Genomic DNA, 25,375 nt, shown 5'->3' with positions numbered 1-25,375 from the left:
TATATATATATATATATATATAAAAGACAAACAGACAAACGAAAGGCAGTTGCTGCCTCTAAACTGATGATCAGACTGCCACAGTGCGGCTGAGACTTCCCGGTGGAGCCTCCTCCCGGGTTCCCACGTCAATCACGACCCCCCCCCCCCACCCCCCCACTTGCGATTGTCAAGCTTAATATAATTTAGTTACCTTCCTGTCATTATGAAAAAAAAAAAAAAGCATATAGTATAAAGACTAAAGATAGTAATCAAAGCAAAGCTCTCAAAGATGGAAGGAATGACTCTAATGCCACACTCGCGCTCCACCACGTGGTTTCAAATCAGCAATGTCAGCTAGAAAGTCCCTTCATCTAACACTAACATCTAGAGTTGCAGTTAGTAATATCTGAATATGTTCTAAGCAAAAAAAGCCAATGCATTTTCCTTCATAGTTCACTGATGATATAACTTGTGGAATAAAATCAAAACATGTAGTTAAAACCTGAAAATAGAAACATTGCTGACAAAAGAGTATTTTTTTTGTATTTTACTGACATTTAATCCAGCAAAAACATTTGAATTTAGAAATAAAGGAAGTTCGTTATGTAATTCAACTTCACCCATTTGTAATCAAAAGTATAAATCATACTGTTTCAAAAAACTTTTGTAGAAGTTAAAGTATCAACTTAAGCTTTTTACTCAATGAGAAGTGTAAAAGTACGAGTTTTAAAACTGCTTGAATAATAAAAGTAGAAGTAATGCAGGACAAAATGTTAAGGACAGAAGCTTTAATGCACTAGCCTATTAAAGAGACGTTTTTCTACAATTCTGGATGATATACTTAACTTTCTTAGTTTTGTAACTAATTCAATTTAGTTTATTTATATAGTGTAAATTCACAAGACATGTCATCTAAAGGCACTTCACAGTTCACCAGATCCTACAGTCAAATTGAATCAAAGTTTTATATCTAAGGAAAACCAGTTGATTGCATCGACTCATTGACTCAAATGCAATCCCTCACACTAAGCATGCTTGTAGTGACAGTGGAGAGGAAAAACCTTTAACAGGAAGAAACCTCCAGCAGAACCAGGCTCAGTGTGAGCGGCCATCTTCTGAGGCCGACTGGGGTTCAAGGAGACAGAAGCAGAGATACAAAAAGCAACTGTAAAAGGCGGCCCCATCCAAGAAACACCCAGCCAGGCAGACGAGCCCTGAGCCAGCTCCCATGTCAGAGGATGAAGAGAGCACACCCAGCCAGTCACAGTCAGAGATCTCGGACATCACAGGCCGATCTCCAACTAATGGTAACAGTTACAATTTTAACATTACATCATCTTGAAAAACTATTTATTTTGGTATGTGAACAACAAATCCATGCAGTACTGAGTCAAACCACAAAGAAATTGATTGTCTGGATGACAGTTCAACTGTTTCAACTACCAACAGGCCATAAAGAAAAAAATAGCTTAAATGAAACAGACCTAACAAGTCTATATTTAAAATGTAAGGAGTAGAAAGTGGAGATAATTGCAAAAAAAAAAAAAAAAAATGTAAGGAGTAGAAGTAGAAAGTTGTCTAGAGAAAAATCACTCCAGCAAAGTATAGATAGCCAAAATTTCTACTTAAGTAAGGTAACCAAGTATTTGTACTTTGTTACTTGACATCTCTGGGTACCTATGATCAAGACACACAATAAAAACTAAACTCAAATAGCCACCTAACTATCACCAGAAGCTTCAATATGCCAACATTTTCCCCCAGTGATGGAGCTTTAGACTCTAGTAATCTAGACTAAACAGAAAACATACAGTGTGATCTCTTTAATCTCTTACAGCATGAAAAGAGCCCACTTCGTATAGTTTGCGTCTACATCTGCTAACCCCCCTTTTGCACTAAATGATGTCATTTTTTATATGGACCATCTTCCCCAGCCTGTTTCTTATATTATTAATAACCTTCTGCTGTTGGGTTACTATCATATCGACTGTGCTAAAGGAGAAATGCTAAACCTTCCTTTCATTGGTTTATTAATGACTTTAAAACCTTTTTTTCTTCTCTTAAAAAGATAAAAAAATGACAAATATGCCAAAATTGAGACTTGATTTCTCCAAACATCTGCTGTTCTAGGTGCGTTCACCTTTTTGTTTTTATTATTTCTATGGCTCTGTCTATGTTTGCTTTAAATGTTTGCTAAGATAAATCCCCTGAGAGTTGTCTTACTTTTTTGTTTTTCTTTTATTGCAATTTATCTTTATCTGTTCATGTACACCTTTGCTATCCTCTCTGAGAGTATTTTTTCATGTAAATGTTTTTGACTTAATAATAAAAAAAAAAAAAGTATTCAGGTGTAATTCAAAAGTAAAAGAAGTAAAATATAAAATTATAAGTAGCTATTATCCAACAGCAGAAACTCCTAAGAAAAGATTTGGATTTGAAGAAGACTTTTTTTTTTACTTTTAAAAACACTTTATTTACAAAATTCAAACATATAAACAAATAGTCCAGGAAACCATCGTTTTAGTCCAGGCATGTTTTTAATAATTCTGTTGAAACATGGTTGGAAATTTATATCTGATTTTAATTGATTTATTTTTCATAGAATTCTTTATTATTTTTGTGAGATTGAAGTTATTTTTCTTTGACCATTTTATTATTATTTTTAATTTTATTTATTATTATTTACTACTTTGTAATTAATTTATGGAAATATTTATCTTTCATTTATTTTAAGATATATTTATGTGTTTGTTCATTTATTCATTCATTAATTTATTTCTAAATCTTTTCCTTTTTTATCTTTTATACTGTAAATCTAATATGATTTATTTTTTATTGGCTAATTCACAACACAAATCATCTCAAGGCATCAACAGATAAAAATTTAGGATAGTTTTACTGCTTAACCCCTTCTTTTTTTCAGGACTTTTTTATATAATCTTTTGTTGTTATATTGAAATGCGGGGGCAGTTTTCTCTTTAGGGCTGGTGCAGCTTATAGCTTTAACCACCATATAGATCATGTTTATCCAATCAAAACATTTAGTTTTCTGCAATATAGAAATACTGTTAGACATTTCACTTTGCACAAAGCTGATTTTTCCAGTTGAGTTTATTATCAATAATAAATCCAGAGAAATCAAACTTGATATCTCACATTTAATAGTTTTAGGATATAGGCTGCTCAGTGGCACAGTGGGTTGCACTGCTGCCTTGTATCAGGAAGGTTCTGGGTTCTATTCCCATGTACTCCAGCTTCCTCCCACAGTCCAAAAACATGACTGTTAGGTTAATTGGCTAAATAAACTAAGTAAGTCTCTAAATTCTCCTTAGGTGAATGATTGTTTGTCTCTGTGTTGCCCTGTGATGGAGTGGGGACCTGTTCAGGGTGTACCCTGCCTCTCGCCCATAGACAGCTGGAGATAGGCACCAGCACCCCTCGCAACCCCCTCTTGGGATTAAGTATGTTAGAAGATGGATAGTTTTAGGATTATAATATGATAGTTATGTACAGGAAGGTTGAGATCCTCAACAATAACCTGGTTTTGAACTGTAAACCCTGCTTTATCTTAATAACTTGTAAACAAAATCTTCTTGGTGCTAAAAGAAGCAAAAAATGCAACCAGTTTTATAAAAGATGAAAGTGGGATTTCCTCAAACACAATAAAGTCGACTTATAGTTCCAGAAAATAATGAAGGAAGTGGTAGTCAGGGTGCTAGACTGAGCTACAAACACGCACACAACAGTCAGAGAGCAATTTAAATATATATATATTGAAATAATATAAAATATAAATATTTTTTATCATATGTACAAAGGCCCAGTGGATCCCTGAGGGACGGGGCTCAGTGACAGGAGGGCTCGAGGGACGGGCCTCAGTGGCAGGAGCCAGGAATCAAAGCGGAGATCCTCCAGGGTGGGTCGTCTCCTATTGTCCTCCTCCAAACACTGGTGCAGAAAAGCCAGGCACTCTGGAAAGAGAAGCCAAGGGTTAATGGTCAGAAGCACAGGCGGAGGGTAACTAGACAGCCCCTTGCTGGTTATGTTCCTATACCTTGCGAAAGTTTTCTGTTGAATTTCATGAGGCCCCGTGTAAAAAGTCTGGTGTCAAGGTGACGCCTGTGCAGCATTTGATACAGAATGACACCCAGCTGCCAAACCGTGGTTGGAGAAGGTCTGTATTTGCTGCAGCTGAACCACTCTGGGGGGGCGAATGCAAGAGTACCTGGAATACAGGCATAGTCAGAGCAGACTGTTATGCTTTGTTCGTCCATTTGGTTTCTAAAGGAAATGACTCTTGGAGGATCTCAGTTAAAAGTTTAATAAAGTAGAACCCACCACAAAAACGTTTGCCCCATTTCCACCAGTGTGTTTTCACATTTCAGGTCTCGGTGGAGGTTGTTGTGGAGGTCTATGGCAGCGTCCACCATCTGTTTCATAAGAATCTGGAATAAAACAATGAAAAACGTGTTTTTATCATTAAAGATCTCATCTTCAGTGGTTGAGATTAAATAAAAATTTAACAAATTTATTCTCTCCTTAAAGATTTCTTTGGTTTTTATTTTTATTTTTTTTTACACATTAATGATTCAGATCATTAAACAAAATGTATTATTAGAAAAAGATAAACTGAGTTATAAACAAAATGCATGTTCCATTGATCAGAGACAGAGAGAGAAGGTATCTAAACCCGAATTGATTATTTTCTCCTCAACCTAAAGACTGGTTGAGTCTCTGTTTGTGGCGACAGCGGACATCAAGCCTTCATGATAAGAGTCGTTAATCTTTTCTATCGGCGCGCAGGAATTTTATGGAGGGGATGTTGTTCCATTATTGTTGTAAGAAAAACATATTTTTGCTAATTGAAATTGGGAGAAAAAAAGCAATTCAGGGATGAAACTGAAAAACGTTTTAAGAAAAGGTTTTGAGGAAAAAACTAAGCTGTTTTCTTATATTCTTGTATTCGTTTTTTTTTTTTTTTTCAAATTTATATTTCAGATGTAATTTTTTCAAATGTTTTATTTATATTTTTTAAGATTTTGTGTTTTTTTTTTTTTTTTTGTCAGACTGAGTTTTTTAAATAGTATTCTTTTCAAATTTCATTATCCCAGATCACGTTTGGTCACATTTGGGGGCGGGTTTCCTCTGAAGGAGGGACCCATTAGAAAAAACTATAAAGTATGCTTAAAAAAAAAACACTTTTTAATTCAAACTGTTTCATTCCAGAAATGCATTTTTTAAAATACTTCCTTTAACTAAAAAGGTTCTTTGCTTGCAACAATAATGTCATAAAATTCACTCCATAAACTTTTGCTGATCCTTTATTTTTTTGCTCTAACGGTCAGATTTTCCTCACTCAAAGTTTTGTTCCAGCCTCCCTACCCTGGACTCGTCTTCCTCCAGGCGACCTCCACTGCAGGCCACGTATTCCACAAGATTCATGGACCCTGGTGGCCTTTCCATTACAATGACCAGGTCCTGATCCATAAGGTACCAGTCCAGGAGGGTGACGGCAGCAAACACCCCCACTGCATTTGGCTCACCTCCGGCCTTCTGCATGAGGGCCACCTCCAGGGGAACACCGTCCACCTTAAAAAAACCACAATGACCTGATTGTGTAACTAACGGCAAAGGACAAATACTATCTACTAACATGACTGGGAGGCCGGCTGCTTCTAAACCAGTTCACTCACTTCACTCAGTCTGATGTGACCTATCCTCATGTCCATGTACTTGATGGCCACCTGTTGGACACAAGCACAAGTGTTATCCTTTCTGCAGACATCGGCAGTGATGCTTTCAGGATGCCTGCTTAGATTTGAGTCAAAGACAGACAGAAGGCCAAGAACACAATATAATATTAACCGGTAATGAAATACCGGTTCCAGGCGAAGGCCAGCGTAGACGGATCCGAAGCCCCCTCTGCCAATCAGTCCAAGATATTTGTATTTTCTTTCAAACTCAGCTAAGAGTGAAAAGAGAAATTACCTGATTATAATAAAGCTGTGAATACTGTCAGATTATTGATGTTAATGATGAACAACAGCAATCAGAGATGCAGACATCATGTCTGTTGCTTTCAATGAACCTCCAAACTCTTTGTTTCTGTTTGGGTTTTTCGAGGATCAGAAAATGTCTCTAGTTCCTTCTGTTTACATTCCTGTCGGGGGTTAAAATATTTTCCTCTTATATTTTCAGGATGGCTAAAATTATTCTCATGATTTCTTCAAATTTTAGTAAGCTAAACCTTTTTAAAAAAAAAATAAGACTAATATCTATGCTGACGACCTGATTGAATTAGAAATACTTTCATAAGTATTGAAAACTTTCTTAAGTTCTTAAACTGAGTTGAATTTAACTTTGACCATTTGTGCAGGAACTCTGTTATTTTAACCTGATTATAGCAGCAATTATTCTCTTATATTAAGCATTAGAAATGTCCAGAGGCTGTCAGTGATTCAGAATCAAGTTCTTTATTCATATGAAGATAATTTTCCCATAAATGGTTCATTAATACTGGATCAAGCGAAACTTTTCCCTCTTCTGTAACTTTTCACCTTCATTTACTCTCTAATCACAAACTAATGAGTTTTATGGGAACTGATGTCAGAGTTGCACAGTTGTCAGGTAAAGAAAAAATTGATGCATGGTTTTCAGAATTTGATATAAATCTACTCCCTCTGACCAGCTTCCCTGTGCCTGCTAAAGAGGAACAGTCCCACAGCATGACACCACCACCATCCTGCTTTACACTGCCAATGGTTGATTAAGGGGGTTATTACTGTTAGCTCTAGCTTTGCTATTAAAAGCTGTCTGGCTTTGAATTAAACCTTTAAACATAAAAGTTATAAAATTTCCTCTCTTAACACTAAAACTGAGAAGGAGTAAAATAGCTTGTCTTTAGCCTAAGCAGAAAAAGGAAGGATGTTTGTATTCCCACTTCAGGAGTTGCTGAGGTGCATTTATTTCAGTGTTGGGCTCACATTTGTCAGAAACTGAGCTGCTGGTGCCTTGCTCTGGCTCAGAGACTCTCTGCCTCTTCTTAGAGGACTCTTCAGGGACATCGGCCTTTCTCTTCCTCTCCCTAATAGGTTCCAGCTCTTCCTCTGGCTCCCTGAGTCTGATACTGGGGCTGCTTATCACTATTATGCTGGCTGGTGCCCGTCCAGTAGAATTGCTCTTTCCCTTTTCAGAATTAGAATCAGAAATACTTTAATAATCCCAGAGGGAAATTACTTTTGTTACACGCTCCAGTTACAGTTTTATATACATATACACACATCCAACAACACAAATAAAGATAAAAATAAAAAGAGATAAAATATATACACATATAGCTCCTCTGTGTGTATATATATATATATATATATATTAGTGCTGTCAAGCGATTAAATTTTTTTAATCGCGATTAATCGCATCAATGCCTGAGTTAACTCGCGATTAATCGCATTTTAATCGCAAATTTTTTTTCTGATTGAAAATCATTTAAATACCCTCGATGACATACAAAAAATACATACAGGGTAGGTTTGTGCCAATGTTCTTTTTTTAAATGAGAACAGGTCACAGACACTGATTTATGCCATAGAAACATATGGCAAGAAGATGGGGAGGCATGTAGCAAAAAATAACAAATATGTAGCCAAAAAAAAAAGGCCCTGAAAACAGGCTGATGTAAAAGACAGTCTTTACAGTTAATACAGTCTTTTGAACAAAGACAAGCATTTTACCCTACTGCTGTAAAATGTAGTACAGTTAACATTAGATGTTAATTAATCAAGATAATAATGAACAATTTTCAATCAATACATCAAAATCAATAGACCGACATCACTAGATGGAGGTAGTCTATGCTCTAGAAAGTTACTTTTCAGCCTCTTAACAAAAATGAGAACACACACACAAGCACCCACCCACCCACCCACACACAGACACACCCACCCACACACGATACCGACCTGTGACAGCAAGAGTGCCGTAGCAGATTCCATTTCACCTCAGTAATCTGTTTTCTCAGCGTATTTCAGGTTGCTACTAGTTACCAGACACTCAACTTGTTTGTTGGTGGTGGGGCTTAAAGAAAAGGCACTAGCGCTACCCAGTGTATGAGCGTCTTTTATCCTTGAGGAGCTCCGCTCTTGAAGCCTATGAGAAATGCATAGACTGGGGGAAAATAGCCCCGCCTTCCCGCAGGCTGCAGCGGGATGTACTTGGACACTTTTACCATAAAACCACATAGCGTTAATCTCACGTTAAAAAAATTATCGCCGTTAAAATGGCCTCGCGTTAACGCGATAATTTTGACAGCACTAATATATATATATATATATATATATATATATATATATATATATATATATATATATATATATATATATATATATATATATATATATATATATATATGTATGTATGTATTTTGGTACTTTTGGTATTTATTTTGGTACCTTTTGGTACTCTCTCACAAACTCTACGGACACAGACTGATCTTGTCCAGCGGTGAGGTGGCTGAAGTTGTTGCAATTCTGTTTGCATAAGTTTTTGTTGTCCAACTCTGTGACAGCCTCCGCCTTTCTTTTCCTGCAGCTTGGTTCATCCAGACGGCTGCTGGGTCCAACAGAGACGCTCTGGTTATCTGAAAGAGTTCATTGGACAAATGTTTACACTCTATAGCACAGGGGTCACCAACGCGGTGCCCGCAGGCACCAAGGGGCCCTCAAGGACCACATGTTGCTCTTCTTTTTAATCATTTATGTATTATTTCATCATTTTGACTATTTCATCATATTTCTGTGGTTTCAAAATGACAATATCAAAATGAAAATAAGAAATTAATAAAAGAATAAAATAAGAATAAAAATGACTTTTTATGCATGAGATTTACTGTAGGTGAATACTGATCCCTCCAGTTCATAGGTCAGTATTGGTAGCCCTTCCTATGACTCGGTAGCCATGAAGTAGCCCTCAGCCTTAAAAAGGTCGGTGACCCCTGCTATAGCAGATCTATTTAGGAAGCAATGGAGGAGGATGCAGACTAAGAGAAATCTAAAACCCCTCTTTTTAGTTATAAAACATGAGCCACCAAATACTTTGACAAGAAAAAATGACACTTTCCCATGAATCCACTGATCCTGCATCACCAAAGATTTGATAGAATAAAAACTTGGCAGCAAGGAATTAGGTTTTTGCAATTTCTGGAGGAAAAATGCATAATTATCATATTTTTTACATACAAGGTAACTGCGAACCTTTTATTGTCAAACCATGTCATGTTTTTCCAGTAAATGTAGCATAACATTTTATTGGATTTTAAAATTTAATGAACATTCATTAAATCACAAGAGGAAATGAATTGATTCTGTTTCTCAAACACATCTAATGTTAGTACATTAAAGGTATAGCGGTGGATTTTTGCATATTTTTTAAAAAGACCTGCCCTCTGCACTTAAAAAAAAAAATGCACATGCACAACCCTGAACCTAAGGGGGTAAAACTATTAAACACGTGCGAGAGCGTGCACGAGCCCATTTCTCCTCGCGCACGCTCTGTTTAAAAGTTTGCATCCTTCATACAAGCTCACTTTCCAAAAGAAGATTTGCATTTTTTCCACTGTGTCAGACTGAAAATAATTGGAAATGGGGTCGAGCACGCAGGACGGCCCAACTTAAACATATCACCAGAATGATAAACAATAAGGACGACCACTAACTTTGATGATCCACCTTGAAAAAGAAAATCCTCCACTATACCTTTAATATAAGATAACATTTCTGCAACGTTTGGTTCCCTAAAATTTAACTCTGAATTTGCATTCCTGTTTCTTTTTCATATACCTTGAACATCACCTTGTTTTCCAGAGAAAAGAGCAGGTGTGTTGGCCTACAGCTTAAAAATGATATGGGGAGGAAAACTTACAGACACATTCGCTGACAGAACATCCACTCCTAGAGCTATGGAGGGAATTAAGCTCCATTTTTGTTGCAAACAAAAGAAAAAGATTTGTAAATGGAAATAGAAAAGAATCCAGAAATAAAATGTGGAAAATAAATAATCCCCCCCCCCCAAAAAAAAAAAAATATTTTTTTTTACAAATTTTATAATTTCAACCTTTATCTTTCATCATTTTTACTTATCTTATATTTTTAAATTTGTCTTTCTTAGACTGAGTTTTTAAATATTTCATTCTCTCAGCCGAATACAAATGCTCGCTCTTGATGCACACATTGACCAATAAGGTGTTGTTGCTAACATCCAGCAGACCAATAGAAATTGCTCCACCCCCGAGAAATATAGAAAATTTCTACTAAATTTATATTTAACAGATTTAAATAACCACTCTGATCATACTCCTTCCTTCACTGATCCATAGAAAACAATGAACGGTCATCAATGGTTAGGAGAACATGAACTGAATCATCTCTCTTAACCCGCTTCGCGCTCAGGAAGGAGCATCACAACCTCATCATCGTGGTTAGCGAGACCATACTAGTTAGAAGCACATTTCTCAAGTCAATAACTATAGAAATGATCCCTGAAAGTATAGTCTTAACATTAACCTGCTCTCTCCAACCTACTAACATTAAGGTCCTAATAGTCTCAGCAGTGGTGCAGACAGCATATAGAGCTCTTCGTACACAAAGTAAAATGAATGCACATATCAAAATCAAGACGCCATAAAACTCCCAACAGCTTTGAGTTTGCAGGACCTTTTGAATTTGCTGTGCAATCATGTATTCACATATTTGCACCTCTAGGCCGCTGTAACTGATTCAGTTTTACTCATACTCTGAAAAAAAACCTTTGGGGGGAATAAAATACATTAAATTGTTTTTTGTAATTGTAAACAATAATATTGAAGCTCCTGGTCTACTACAATTTACAAAATACACAATAAAAAAACATAGTTATGTCAAAAAGTGGTGTATAAAGCAAGTGTGTGTAGAAAGAGTTTTGTCTCTACATCATCTAAACATAAAATAATAGGCAACCTCTGCTTTAAAACTGTCCTGTTGAATTGGAGCATGGCTTCCTATTTCTAATGGGGTGTTGGAGTGATTCAACAATTCTGTCAGCTCCATTAAAATGTGGAATTTTAATTAACTCAAGAGCTTTTATTTTATCTTCTAGTTTATCATAAAACTTTTATGATAAAAGTTTGTTTCTGCCCTTTCAGCTCTGCTTTCCCCATTTTTTTGAGAGTTATCAGAGGAATGCTGGATTTGAAAGGATTATGTTATATTTAGCAAACCTTTACTTAATATGAATAATTGTTTTGTCTTTAACAGATTGAAATAACCACTCTGATCATACTCCTTTCTTTACTGATCCATAGAAAACAGTGAATGGTCATCAATGCTTAGGAGCACATGAACTGAATCATCTCTCTTAACCTGCTTGACCCTGAGGAAGGAGCATCACAACCTCATCATCGTGGTTAGCGAGACCATACTAGTTAGAAGCACATTTCTCAAGTCAATAACTATAGAAATGATCCCTGAAAGTATAGTCTTAACATCAACCTGCTCTCTCCAACCTACTAATATTAAGGTCCTAACAGTCTCAGCAGTGGTGCAGACAGCATATAGAGCTCTACGTACACAAAGTAACATTGTAGACAGTAATAGTGAAGCTCCTGGTCCAATACAATGTACAAAATAAAAAATAAAACATAATTATCTAATAAAGTAGCATATAAAGAAAGGAACTGTTATGGATTATTTTGTAATATTTAAATATTTTGTCTCTACAGCATATAAACATAAAATAATAGGCAACTTTTGGAGCATGCCTTCCAGCACCACATTTCTGACAAATCTGTCAGATCCATTATTTTCCAAAAAAAACAAAAACAAAAAACACATGAAAAGTTGTTTATTGGTCCGACACAGAATGAATGAAGCTGATCTGAAATGAATATTTATATTATAGTATATAATATTTGTGTCCAGCATTTGTTTTCATGGCAACAGCTCCAAAAGCCATTTCAATAAATGCAGCTATGTATGAATTCAGTTGCTTTCAGTTATGTATCAATTGAAGACACTATCCAGATCATACCCAGCCAGTCAGCCACTGGTAAGGGCTGTGTCTTTTTCTTACAGTGTTCAGTGAAAATATCGCAATGCATCGCAATATTTCAAGTATCGTGATGCATCGTGATAGAATCGCATCGTGGCATGTGAATCGTGATTTGAATCGATTAATGACTTCTTTGCCAATACCCACCCCTAGCTCCATTAGTTTCCAAAAAAAAACAACAAATAAACATATGAAACGTTGTTTATTGGTCTGAAACAGAATGAATGAAGCTGATCTGAAATTAATATTTATATGATAGTGAATTAAATTGTGCAGATTGGACTCACCTGGTTCAGTGGCTGGTAGAACAACTACAGGACATAGAGATGACTTGATGGCTCCACATCTCCCACCTCTGCCAACATTTCATGGATTGTTGCTCCTTTGCTAAACATTTCATTATAATCCATTCATAACTTCTCCAGTTATCCTGCACACAGACAGACAGACAGACACAAACTGGACTGAAAACATAACCTCCTTTGGGAGATAAAAATGTACCTAATCTATTCACAAATGTCAAGCTTAGTGCTCAGTATACTGTACTAGATAAGGATTAGTGAGTTAGACTGAAAAACACAGAATTTAAATTGTCTTAAAAATGAATGCAATTTGTTTTTGACTTTCTTAGTTTATCAGAATAGTTTGTTTTTGGAACTTAAAGCTCTGCTTGCCCCATTACTTTCAGAGTAATCACAGACATATTTAAGTTAAAAGTGTGGTCTTATACTGTACAATTAACCCCTATTTAAAAGGAATACTAAATAAAACTTAGTTAATTTGTATTAAACAGATTCAAATAACCACTCTGATCATACTCCTTCCTTCACTGCTCTTAAAGAAACAGTGAACAATCATCAATGGTTAGGAGAACATGAACTGAATCATCTCTCTTAACCCGCTTCACGCTCAGGAAGGAGCATCACAACCTCATCATCGTGGTTAGCGAGACCATACTAGTTAGAAGCACATTTCTCAAGTCAATAACTATAGAAATGATCCCTGAAAGTATAGTCTTAACATTAACCTGCTCTCTCCAACCTACTAATATTAAGGTCCTAACAGTCTCAGCAGTGGTGCAGACAGCATATAGAGCTCTACGTACACAAAGTAAAATGAATGCACATATCAAAATCAAGACGCCATAAAACTCCCAACAGCTTTGAGTTTGCAGGACCTTTTGAATTTGCTGTGCAATCATGTATTCACATATTTGCACCTCTAGGCCGCTGTAACTGATTCAGTTTTACTCATACTCTGAAAAAAAACCTTTGGGGGGAATAAAATACATTAAATTGTTTTTTGTAATTGTAAACAATAATATTGAAGCTCCTGGTCTACTACAATTTACAAAATACACAATAAAAAAACATAGTTATGTCAAAAAGTGGTGTGTAAAGCAAGTGTGTGTAGAAAGAGTTTTGTCTCTACAGCATCTAAACATAAAATAATAGGCAACCTCTGCTTTAAAACTGTCCTGTTGAATTGGAAAATGGCTTCCTATTTCTAATGGGGGGTTGGAGTGATTCAACAATTCTGTCAGCTCCATTAAAATGTGGAATTTTAATTAACTCAAGAGCTTTTATTTTATCTTCTAGTTTATCATAAAACTTTTATGATAAAAGTTTGTTTCTGCCCTTTCAGCTTTGCTTTCCCCATTTTTTTAAGAGTTATCAGAGGAATGCTGGATTTGAAAGGATTATGTTATATTTAGCAAACCTTTACTTAATATGAATAATTATTTTGTCTTTAACAGATTGAAATAACCACTCTGATCATACTCCTTTCTTTACTGATCCATAGAAAACAGTGAATGGTTATCAATGCTTAGGAGCACATGAACTGAATCATCTCTCTTAACCTGCTTCACCCTGAGGAAGGAGCTTCACAACCTCATCATCGTGGTTAGCGAGACCATACTAGTTAGAAGCACATTTCTCAAGTCAATAACTATAGAAATGATCCCTGAAAGTATAGTCTTAACATCAACCTGCTCTCTCCAACCTACTAATATTAAGGTCCTAACAGTCTCAGCAGTGGTGCAGACAGCATATAGAGCTCTACGTACACAAAGTAACATTGTAGACAGTAATAGTGAAGCTCCTGGTCCAATACAATGTACAAAATAAAAAATAAAACATAATTATCTAATAAAGTAGCATATAAAGAAAGGAACTGTTGTGGATTATTTTGTAATATTTAAATATTTTGTCTCTACAGCATATAAACATAAAATAATAGGCAACTTTTGGAGCATGCCTTCCAGCACCACATTTCTGACAAATCTGTCAGATCCATTGTTTTCCAAAAAAAAAAAAAAAAAAAACAAACACATGAAAAGTTGTTTATTGGTCCGACACAGAATGAATGAAGCTGATCTGAAATGAATATTTATATTATAGTATATAATATTTGTGTCCAGCATTTGTTTTCATGGCAACAGCTCCAAAAGCCATTTCAATAAATGCAGCTATGTATGAATTCAGTTGCTTTCAGTTATGTATCAATTGAAGACACTATCCAGATCATACCCAGCCAGTCAGCCACTGGTAAGGGCTGTGTCTTTTTCTTACAGTGTTCAGTGAAAATATCGCAATGCATCGCAATATTTCAAGTATCGTGATGCATCGTGATAGAATCGCATCGTGGCATGTGAATCGTGATTTGAATCGATTAATGACTTCTTTGCCAATACCCACCCCTAGCTCCATTAGTTTCCAAAAAAAAACAACAAATAAACATATGAAAAGTTGTTTATTGGTCTGACACAGAATGAATGAAGCTGATCTGAAATTAATATTTATATGATAGTGAATTAAATTGTGCAGATTGGACTCACCTGGTTCAGTGGCTGGTAGAACAACTACAGGACATAGAGATGACTTGATGGCTCCACATCTCCCACCTCTGCCAACATTTCATGGATTGTTGCTCCTTTGCTAAACATTTCATTATAATCCATTCATAACTTCTCCAGTTATCCTGCACACAGACAGACAGACAGACACAAACTGGACTGAAAACATAACCTCCTTTGGGAGGTAAAAATGTACCTAATCTATTCACAAATGTCAAGCTTAGTGCTCAGTATACTGTACTAGATAAGGATTAGTGAGTTAGACTGAAAAACACAGAATTTAAATTGTCTTAAAAATGAATGCAAACTGTTTTTGATTTTTTTTAATCAGAATAATTTGCTTATTGGAATTTAAAGGAATAGTACACCCAAAACATGATTAGCCTTCATTTTCTACTCACCCCCATGCTGAACAACACACTGGAGTACTTTTTTGATATCTCAAATGCATCTGGAGATCTGGGAGGCTTCTTGTTGTCTGCTGACATTCAAATAATGGAGGTCTGTGGTGCCCGAGGCAGAAAGGTCCATAAAAGTCCACAAAAAAGTGGGTAGCGTCCATAATTTACTCGAAACTAAGTCATTTAGAATGTTTTTAGAGCATAAACAGTAGTGTATAGGATTTCCTGAAAGCGCGTTCACGAGTCTACGGAAACCGCGGCAGACCAAACCAGATGAAAGTGCGCATTCAGCGTCTGCTCTGCCGATAATGCAAGCGTAGAAGAAGAAATGTGCTGTTTACCTGTGCAAAGAAAGAAACAACGAAAGAAAAATGTCTGAGGACTTCAGTGTTGAGGAAGAGCATGAGTTCTTTGCCGAGCTGAATGCGCACTTTCGTCTGGTTTGGACTGCCGCGGTTTCCGTAGACTTGTGAACGCGCTTTCAGGAAATCCTATACACTACTGTTTATGCTCTAAAAACATGCTAAATGACTTCGTTTCGAGTAAATTCTGGATGCTACCCACTCAGGACACTTGGAATACATTGGACGAGCAGTATGGAAGAATATTGACACGTTTTTTGTGGACTTTTATGGACCTTTCTGTCTCGGGCACCATAGACCTCCATTATTTGAATGTCAGCAGACAGCAAGAAGTCTCCCAGATCTCCAGATGCATTTGAGATATCAAAAAAGTACTCCAGAGTGTTGTTCAGCATGGGGGTGAGTAGAAAATGAAGGCTAATCATGTTTTGGGTGTACTATTCCTTTAAGGGTCTGCTTATCCATATCTTTAAGAGTAATCACAGAAATATAAATTAAAAGCGTGGTCCTATACTGTACAATTAACCCCTATTTAAAATTATTACTAAATTTGTATTAAACAGATTTAAATAACCACTCTGATCATACTCCTTCCATCACTGTCCTTAAAGAATCAGTGAACGGTCATCAATGGTTAAGAGAACATGAACTGAATCATCACTCTTATCCCGCTTCACGCTCAGAAAGGAGCATCACAACCTCATCATCGTGGTTAGCGAGACCATACTAGTTAGAAGCACGTTTCTCAAGTCAATAACTATAGAAATGATCCCTGAAAGTATAGTCTTAACATTTACCTGCTCTCTCCAACCTACTAATATTAAGGTCCTAACAGTCTCAGCAGTGGTGCAGACAGCATATAGGGCAAAAAACAACAACAAAAGTCAAATTAACACAGACATCTAAATCAAAATCATTTTGTATTTGCTGGAAACTCATGTATTTACAGTGCATTTGCTCCCCCCCCCACCCAATTTAACTGATTCTATTGTTTTAGTTCACTCATACTGTCATAAAAACACCAACCGAAAACACTTTTGGGGATATTAAAATATTTGTATAACTTTTTAAAAATTGGATTAAAAGTCCTGTTCTACAAGTATTTACAGTATTAAACTACTACTTGATGTATTTATAGAGAAAAATGAAAACATTATACTTCATTGAAATAATGGAAGCAGGAAGCATGACCATATAAGGCCTATATCGGCCTCGTTACACTGGCTACTCGTCCTTTATCAAATAGATTTGAAGATTTTTTTATTAATTAATAAAGTTTTTAATGGGCTAGCTCCCCCTTATCTTCAGAACCTTTTAAAAATTCAGTCAGTGTCCGGAACCATACGATCAAATAACCAGCTATTATAGACAGTTTCTCTGACTCGACTTAAGAAGAAAGGAGATCAGGTGTTTTCTGCTGTTGCTCCTATTCTATGGAGCAATTAACCTTTACTGATTAGATCTGCCCATAGCCTGGATCCTTTTAAATCGCTTCTCTGAACTAATTTTTATGCCTTGGCATTTATTTGAAGTAGTGGTTTGATACTCTACATTTATCAACTTGTGTGATTGTCGTTATTGTACAGAACTCTGGTGCAGCTTTACATCAGTTTTTAAAATACTAAATACATAAATATGACATTGACAAATACATAGCTGTGTAGAAATTAACATAGAAAGATATATCTAATCTATTCTCAAATATTAAGCCTTGAGCTCAGTATACTGTACTAGATAATGATCCGTGATTTATACTTGAAAACAAGGGGAAATTATTTTTGGATTTAATTTTTTACTTTGTGCTTTAATGAGGAGTAATCAGAGACACAGGCTGTATTTAAAGTGTTTATGTTATGCTTTCCACCTAACCTTTATTTAGCTTTAAGATATACCTTGTCCTTAAAGCTGAAGTCTGTAAGTTTTTAAAATTCACTTTTTTGTCATATTGGCTAAAACTGTCCCTATGCCCAGACAGCAGTACATGTGATATGTAACCTGTGAAAAAAACTGCTCCAATTGGTCCCGCCTACTGCCTGTATTTCAATCTGGAAAGAATAATTCGGGACGAGTCAAAACAACCAATCACAGCCAGAGGAGCGTCCGATGGAGTGTCAATCACAGCTCACACACGCTGAATCCCGCCCCCCCCCTTCTGGTCGCATGCGGTAGCCGCGCAGATGCTGTGAGAGGGGTGGAGCTTGGAGGTGGGGCATGAGTGAAGCAGAGAGGGTGGGGGAGTGGCGTGAAACCTGTGTTTCTTCAAATTTTCAGTTGAAGTCTGCTCTCTCCTCAATGTTACAGACTGCAGCTTTAATAGATTCAAATAACCACTCTGATCATACTCCTTCCATCACTGTCCTTAAAGAATCAGTGAACGATCATCAACGGTTAGGAGCACATGAACTGAATCATCTCTCTTAACCCGCTTCACGCTCAGGAAGGAGCATCACAACCTCATCATCGTGGTTAGCGAGACCATACTAGTTAGAAGCACATTTCTCAAGTCAATAACTATAGAAATGATCCCTGAAAGTATAGTCTTAACATTAACCTGCTCTCTCCAACCTACTAATATTAAGGTTCTAACAGTCTCAGCAGTGGTGCAGACAGCATATAGAGCTCTATGTACACAAAGTACAATTGTAGACAATAATTGTGAAGCTCCTGGTCCAATACAATTTACAAAATAAAAAATAAAACATAATTATGTAATAAAGTAGCATGTAAAGAAAGTAACTGTTATGGATTATTTTGTCTCTACAGCATATAAACATAAAATAATAGGCAACTTTTGGAGCATGCCTTCCAGCACCACATTTCTGACAAATCTGTCAGCTCCATTACTTTCCAAAAAAAACCAAACACATGAAAAGTTGTTTATTAGTCTGACACAGAATGAATGAAGCTGATCTGAAATGAATATTTATATGATAGTGAATTAAATTGTGCAGATTGGACTCACCTGGTTCAGTGGCTGGTAGAACAACTACAGGACATAGAGATGACTTGATGGCTCCACATCTCCGCCAACATTTCATGGATTGTTGCTCCTTTGCTAAACATTTCATTATAATCCATTCATAACTTCTCCAGTTATCCTGCACACAGACAGACAGACAGACACAAACTGGACTGAAAACATAACCTCCTTTGGGAGGTAAAAATGTACCTAATCTATTCACAAATGTCAAGCTTAGTGCTCAGTATACTGTACTAGATAAGGATTAGTGAGTTAGACTGAAAAACACAGAATTTAAATTGTCTTAAAAATGAATGCAATTTGTTTTTGACTTTCTTAGTTTATCAGAATAGTTTGTTTTTGGAACTTAAAGCTCTGCTTGCCCCATTACTTTCAGAGTAATCACAGACATATTTAAGTTAAAAGTGTGGTCTTATACTGTACAATTAACCACTATTTAAAAGGAATACTAAATAAAACTTAGTTAATTTGTATTAAACAGATTCAAATAACCACTCTGATCATACTCCTTCCTTCACTGCTCTTACAGAAACAGTGAACAATCATCAATGGTTAGGAGAACATGAACTGAATCATCTCTCTTAACCCGCTTCACGCTCAGGAAGGAGCATCACAACCTCATCATCGTGGTTAGCGAGACCATACTAGTTAGAAGCACATTTCTCAAGTCAATAACTATAGAAATGATCCCTGAAAGTATAGTCTTAACATCAACCTGCTCTCTCCAACCTACTAATATTAAGGTCCTAACAGTCTCAGCAGTGGTGCAGACAGCATATAGAGCTCTTCGTACACAAAGTAAAATTAATGCACATATCAAAATCAAGACGCCATAAAACTCCCAACAGCTTTGAGTTTGCAGGACCTTGTGAATTTGCTGTGCAATCATGTATTCACATATTTGCACCTCTAGGCCGCTGTAACTGATTCAGTTTTACTCATACTCTGAAAAAAAACCTTTGGGGGGAATAAAATACATTAAATTGTTTTTTGTAATTGTAAACAATAATATTGAAGCTCCTGGTCTACTACAATTTACAAAATACACAATAAAAAAACATAGTTATGTCAAAAAGTGGTGTGTAAAGCAAGTGTGTGTAGAAAGAGTTTTGTCTCTACAGCATCTAAACATAAAATAATAGGCAACCTCTGCTTTAAAACTGTCCTGTTGAATTGGAGCATGGCTTCCTATTTCTAATGGGGGGTTGGAGTGATTCAACAATTCTGTCAGCTCCATTAAAATGTGGAATTTTAATTAACTCAAGAGCTTTTATTTTATCTTCTAGTTTATCATAAAACTTTTATGATAAAAGTTTGTTTCTGCCCTTTCAGCTTTGCTTTCCCCATTTTTTTGAGAGTTATCAGAGGAATGCTGGATTTGAAAGGATTATGTTATATTTAGCAAACCTTTACTTAATATGAATAATTATTTTGTCTTTAACAGATTGAAATAACCACTCTGATCATACTCCTTTCTTTACTGATCCATAGAAAACAGTGAATGGTCATCAATGCTTAGGAGCACATGAACTGAATCATCTCTCTTTACCTGCTTCACCCTGAGGAAGGAGCATCACAACCTCATCATCGTGGTTAGCAAGACCATACTAGTTAGAAGCACATTTCTCAAGTCAATAACTATAGAAATGATCCCTGAAAGTATAGTCGTAACATTTACCTGCTCTCTCCAACCTACTAACATTAAGGTCCTAACAGTCTCAGCAGTGGTGCAGACAGCATATAGGGCAAAAAACAACAACAAAAGTCAAATTAACACAGACATCTAAATCAAAATCATTTTGTATTTGCTGGAAACTCATGTATTTACAGTGCATTTGCTCCCCCCCACCCAATTTAACTGATTCTATTGTTTTAGTTCACTCATACTGTCATAAAAACACCAACCGAAAACACTTTTGGGGATATTAAAATATTTGTATAACTTTTTATAAACTGGATTAAAAGTCCTGTTCTACAAGTATTTACAGTATTAAACTACTACTTGATGTATTTATAGGGAAAAATGAAAACAATATACTTCATTGAAATAATGGAACCAGGAAGCATGACCATATAAGGCCTATATCGGCCTCGTTACTCTGGCTACCCGTCCTTTATCAAATAGATTATAAGATTTTTTTATTAATTAATAAAGTTTTAAATGGGTTAGCTCCCCTTTATCTTCAGAACCTTTTAAAAATTCAGTCAGTGTCCAGAACCATACGATCAAATAACCAGCTATTATAGACAGTTTCTCTGACTCGACTTAAGAAGAAAGGAGATCAGGTGTTTTCTGCTGTTGCTCCTATTCTATGGAGCAATTTACCTTTACTGATTAGATCTGCCCATAGCCTGGATCCTTTTAAATCGCTTCTCAGAACTAATTTTTATGCCTTGGCATTTATTTGAAGTAGTGTTCTGATACTCTGTATCTGTAAATATGTAGCTGTGTAGAAATCGACATAGAAAGATGTATCTAATCTAGTCTCAAATATTAAGCCTTGAGCTCAGTATACTGTACTAGATAATGATCTGTGATTTATTCTTGAAAACAAGGGGAAATTATTTCTGGATTCTATTTTTTACTTTGTGCTTTAATGAAGAGTAATCAGAGACACAGGCTGTATTTAAAGTGTTGATGTTATGCTTTCCACCTAACGCTTATTTAACATTAAGATATACCTTGTCCTTGACAGATTTAAATAACCACTCTGATCATACTCCTTCCTTCACTGCTCTTAAAGAAACAGTGAATGATCATCAATGGTTAGGAGAACATGAACTGAATCATCTCTCTTAACCCGCTTCATGCTCAGGAAGGAGTATCACAACCGCATCATCGTGGTTAGCGAGACCATACTAGTTAGAAGCACATTGCTCAAGTCAATAACTATAGAAATGATCCCTGAAAGTATAGTCTTAACATCAACCTGCTCTCTCCAACCTACTAATATTAAGGTCCTAACAGTCTCAGCAGTGGTGCAGACAGCATATAGAGCTCTTCGTACACAAAGTAAAATTAATGCACATATCAAAATCAAGACGCCATAAAACTCCCAACAGCTTTGAGTTTGCAGGACCTTGTGAATTTGCTGTGCAATCATGTATTCACATATTTGCACCTCTAGGCCGCTGTAACTGATTCAGTTTTACTCATACTCTGAAAAAAAACCTTTGGGGGGAATAAAATACATTAAATTGTTTTTTGTAATTGTAAACAATAATATTGAAGCTCCTGGTCTACTACAATTTACAAAATACACAATAAAAAAACATAGTTATGTCAAAAAGTGGTGTGTAAAGCAAGTGTGTGTAGAAAGAGTTTTGTCTCTACAGCATCTAAACATAAAATAATAGGCAACCTCTGCTTTAAAACTGTCCTGTTGAATTGGAGCATGGCTTCCTATTTCTAATGGGGGGTTGGAGTGATTCAACAATTCTGTCAGCTCCATTAAAATGTGGAATTTTAATTAACTCAAGAGCTTTTATTTTATCTTCTAGTTTATCATAAAACTTTTATGATAAAAGTTTGTTTCTGCCCTTTCAGCTTTGCTTTCCCCATTTTTTTGAGAGTTATCAGAGGAATGCTGGATTTGAAAGGATTATGTTATATTTAGCAAACCTTTACTTAATATGAATAATTATTTTGTCTTTAACAGATTGAAATAACCACTCTGATCATACTCCTTTCTTTACTGATCCATAGAAAACAGTGAATGGTCATCAATGCTTAGGAGCACATGAACTGAATCATCTCTCTTTACCTGCTTCACCCTGAGGAAGGAGCATCACAACCTCATCATCGTGGTTAGCAAGACCATACTAGTTAGAAGCACATTTCTCAAGTCAATAACTATAGAAATGATCCCTGAAAGTATAGTCGTAACATTTACCTGCTCTCTCCAACCTACTAACATTAAGGTCCTAACAGTCTCAGCAGTGGTGCAGACAGCATATAGGGCAAAAAACAACAACAAAAGTCAAATTAACACAGACATCTAAATCAAAATCATTTTGTATTTGCTGGAAACTCATGTATTTACAGTGCATTTGCTCCCCCCCACCCAATTTAACTGATTCTATTGTTTTAGTTCACTCATACTGTCATAAAAACACCAACCGAAAACACTTTTGGGGATATTAAAATATTTGTATAACTTTTTATAAACTGGATTAAAAGTCCTGTTCTACAAGTATTTACAGTATTAAACTACTACTTGATGTATTTATAGGGAAAAATGAAAACAATATACTTCATTGAAATAATGGAACCAGGAAGCATGACCATATAAGGCCTATATCGGCCTCGTTACTCTGGCTACCCGTCCTTTATCAAATAGATTATAAGATTTTTTTATTAATTAATAAAGTTTTAAATGGGTTAGCTCCCCTTTATCTTCAGAACCTTTTAAAAATTCAGTCAGTGTCCAGAACCATACGATCAAATAACCAGCTATTATAGACAGTTTCTCTGACTCGACTTAAGAAGAAAGGAGATCAGGTGTTTTCTGCTGTTGCTCCTATTCTATGGAGCAATTTACCTTTACTGATTAGATCTGCCCATAGCCTGGATCCTTTTAAATCGCTTCTCAGAACTAATTTTTATGCCTTGGCATTTATTTGAAGTAGTGTTCTGATACTCTGTATCTGTAAATATGTAGCTGTGTAGAAATCGACATAGAAAGATGTATCTAATCTAGTCTCAAATATTAAGCCTTGAGCTCAGTATACTGTACTAGATAATGATCTGTGATTTATTCTTGAAAACAAGGGGAAATTATTTCTGGATTCTATTTTTTACTTTGTGCTTTAATGAAGAGTAATCAGAGACACAGGCTGTATTTAAAGTGTTGATGTTATGCTTTCCACCTAACGCTTATTTAACATTAAGATATACCTTGTCCTTGACAGATTTAAATAACCACTCTGATCATACTCCTTCCTTCACTGCTCTTAAAGAAACAGTGAATGATCATCAATGGTTAGGAGAACATGAACTGAATCATCTCTCTTAACCCGCTTCATGCTCAGGAAGGAGTATCACAACCGCATCATCGTGGTTAGCGAGACCATACTAGTTAGAAGCACATTGCTCAAGTCAATAACTATAGAAATGATCCCTGAAAGTATAGTCTTAACATCAACCTGCTCTCTCCAACCTACTAATATTAAGGTCCTAACAGTCTCAGCAGTGGTGCAGACAGCATATAGAGCTCTACGTACACAAAGTAAAATGAATGCACATATCAAAATCAAGACGCCATAAAACTCCCAACAGCTTTGAGTTTGCAGGACCTTTTGAATTTGCTGTGCAATCATGTATTCACATATTTGCACCTCTAGGCCGCTGTAACTGATTCAGTTTTACTCATACTCTGAAAAAAAACCTTTGGGGGGAATAAAATACATTAAATTGTTTTTTGTAATTGTAAACAATAATATTGAAGCTCCTGGTCTACTACAACTTACAAAATAAACAATAAAAACATAGTTATGTCAAAAAGTGGTGTGTAAAGCAAGTGTGTGTAGAAAGAGTTTTGTCTCTACAGCATCTAAACATAAAATAATAGGCAACCTCTGCTTTAAAACTGTCGTGTTGAATTGGAGCATGGCTTCCTATTTCTAATGGGGTGTTGGAGTGATTCAACAATTCTGTCAGCTCCATTAAAATATGGAATTTTAATTAACTCAAGAGCTTTTATTTTACTTTCTAGTTCATCATAAGAGTTTGTTTTTGTCCTTTCAGCTCTGCTTTCCCCATTTGTTTGAGAGTAATCAGAGGAAAGCTGGATTTGAAAGGATTATGTTATATTTTGCAAACCTTTACTTAATATGAATTATTTTGTCTTTAACAGATTTAAATAACCACTCTGATCATACTCCTTCCATCACTGATCCATAGAAGCCAGTGAATGATCATCAATGGTTAGGAGAACATGAACTGAATCATCTCTCTTATCCCGCTTCGCGCTCAGGAAAGAGCATCACAACCTCATCATCGTGGTTAGCGAGACCATACTAGTTAGAAGCACATTTCTCAAGTCAATAACTATAGAAATTATCCCTGAAAGTATAGTCTTAACATTAACCTGCTCTCTCCAACCTACTAATATTAAGGTCCTAACAGTCTCAGCAGTGGTGCAGACAGCATATAGAGCAAAAAATAACAACAAAAAAAGTCAAATTAACGCAGACATCAAAATCAAAATCCTTTTGTATTTGCTGGAAACTCATGTATTGACAGTGCATTTGCCCCCCCACCCAATGTAACTGATTCTATTGTTTTAGTTCACTCATACTGTCATAAAAACACCAACAAAAAACACTTGGGGATATTAAAATATTTTAAATATTTGTATAACTTTTTATAAACTGGATTAAAAGTCCTGTTCTACAAGTATTTACAGTATTAAACTACTACTTGATGTATCTATAGGGGAAAATGAAAACATTATACTTCATTGAAATAATGGAACCAGGAAGCATGACCATATAAGGCCTATATCGGCCTCGTTACACTGGCTACTCGTCCTTTATCAAATAGATTTGAAGATTTTTTTATTAATTAATAAAGTTTTTAATGGGTTAGCTCCCCCTTATCTTCAGAACCTTCTAAAAATTCAGTCAGTGTCCGGAACCATACGATCAAATAACCAGCTACTATTGACAGTTTCTCTGACTCGACTTAAGAAGAAAGGAGATCAGGTGTTTTCTG

The 25,375-nt window shown here is 35.9% G+C and overlaps 1 protein-coding gene and 12 non-coding genes across 13 annotated transcripts; all 13 read right to left on the bottom strand.

Annotated features, from left to right (window-relative positions):
* Nucleotides 1-5,334: 5,334 nt before the first annotated feature.
* LOC119773351 (serine/threonine-protein kinase pim-3-like) lies at nucleotides 5,335-5,712 on the bottom strand. The gene is made up of 2 exons (XM_038270317.1): nucleotides 5,676-5,712; nucleotides 5,335-5,571 (listed from the first exon to the last, which is right to left on the bottom strand). Exons 1-2 carry the CDS (start codon nucleotides 5,709-5,711, stop codon nucleotides 5,335-5,337), a joined length of 273 nt encoding a protein of 90 aa, XP_038126245.1. The 5' UTR covers nucleotide 5,712.
* Nucleotides 5,713-10,313: 4,601 nt separating this feature from the next.
* Nucleotides 10,314-10,529, bottom strand: LOC119773444. Its single transcript, XR_005279392.1, has one exon. It is a non-coding gene; the product is annotated as a small nucleolar RNA U3 (small nucleolar RNA).
* Nucleotides 10,530-11,276: 747 nt separating this feature from the next.
* LOC119773467 lies at nucleotides 11,277-11,492 on the bottom strand. Its single transcript, XR_005279413.1, has one exon. It is a non-coding gene; the product is annotated as a small nucleolar RNA U3 (small nucleolar RNA).
* A 1,370-nt stretch (nucleotides 11,493-12,862) lies between these two features.
* Nucleotides 12,863-13,078, bottom strand: LOC119773441. Its single transcript, XR_005279389.1, has one exon. It is a non-coding gene; the product is annotated as a small nucleolar RNA U3 (small nucleolar RNA).
* Nucleotides 13,079-13,825: 747 nt separating this feature from the next.
* On the bottom strand, nucleotides 13,826-14,041 carry LOC119773470. The gene has a single exon (XR_005279416.1). It is a non-coding gene; the product is annotated as a small nucleolar RNA U3 (small nucleolar RNA).
* Nucleotides 14,042-16,252: 2,211 nt separating this feature from the next.
* On the bottom strand, nucleotides 16,253-16,468 carry LOC119773454. The gene has a single exon (XR_005279401.1). It is a non-coding gene; the product is annotated as a small nucleolar RNA U3 (small nucleolar RNA).
* Nucleotides 16,469-18,006: 1,538 nt separating this feature from the next.
* Nucleotides 18,007-18,222, bottom strand: LOC119773448. The gene has a single exon (XR_005279396.1). It is a non-coding gene; the product is annotated as a small nucleolar RNA U3 (small nucleolar RNA).
* Nucleotides 18,223-19,150: 928 nt separating this feature from the next.
* On the bottom strand, nucleotides 19,151-19,366 carry LOC119773442. Its single transcript, XR_005279390.1, has one exon. It is a non-coding gene; the product is annotated as a small nucleolar RNA U3 (small nucleolar RNA).
* Nucleotides 19,367-20,113: 747 nt separating this feature from the next.
* LOC119773469 lies at nucleotides 20,114-20,329 on the bottom strand. Its single transcript, XR_005279415.1, has one exon. It is a non-coding gene; the product is annotated as a small nucleolar RNA U3 (small nucleolar RNA).
* Nucleotides 20,330-21,365: 1,036 nt separating this feature from the next.
* On the bottom strand, nucleotides 21,366-21,581 carry LOC119773457. The gene has a single exon (XR_005279403.1). It is a non-coding gene; the product is annotated as a small nucleolar RNA U3 (small nucleolar RNA).
* A 747-nt stretch (nucleotides 21,582-22,328) lies between these two features.
* On the bottom strand, nucleotides 22,329-22,544 carry LOC119773468. The gene has a single exon (XR_005279414.1). It is a non-coding gene; the product is annotated as a small nucleolar RNA U3 (small nucleolar RNA).
* A 1,036-nt stretch (nucleotides 22,545-23,580) lies between these two features.
* Nucleotides 23,581-23,796, bottom strand: LOC119773456. Its single transcript, XR_005279402.1, has one exon. It is a non-coding gene; the product is annotated as a small nucleolar RNA U3 (small nucleolar RNA).
* A 728-nt stretch (nucleotides 23,797-24,524) lies between these two features.
* Nucleotides 24,525-24,740, bottom strand: LOC119773465. The gene has a single exon (XR_005279411.1). It is a non-coding gene; the product is annotated as a small nucleolar RNA U3 (small nucleolar RNA).
* Nucleotides 24,741-25,375: the final 635 nt, after the last annotated feature.

Source organism: Cyprinodon tularosa, unplaced genomic scaffold (genome assembly GCF_016077235.1).
Source record: "Cyprinodon tularosa strain WSP-4 unplaced genomic scaffold, ASM1607723v1 ctg76, whole genome shotgun sequence".
Lineage (NCBI taxonomy): Eukaryota > Metazoa > Chordata > Actinopteri > Cyprinodontiformes > Cyprinodontidae > Cyprinodon > Cyprinodon tularosa.
Note: the sequence above shows the minus strand (reverse complement) of the source record. Positions and strands in the feature narration are given on the sequence as shown.

Bases quoted from the DNA above. Each gene is read 5' to 3' on its own strand.
- LOC119773351 (XM_038270317.1), bottom strand. From the start codon at position 5,711: ATGGACATGAGGATAGGTCACATCAGACTGAGTGAA. The intron at 5,572-5,675 runs GTGAGTGAACTG...GGTTTTTTTAAG, and splicing joins GTCACATCAGACTGAGTGAA to GTGGACGGTGTTCCCCTGGA.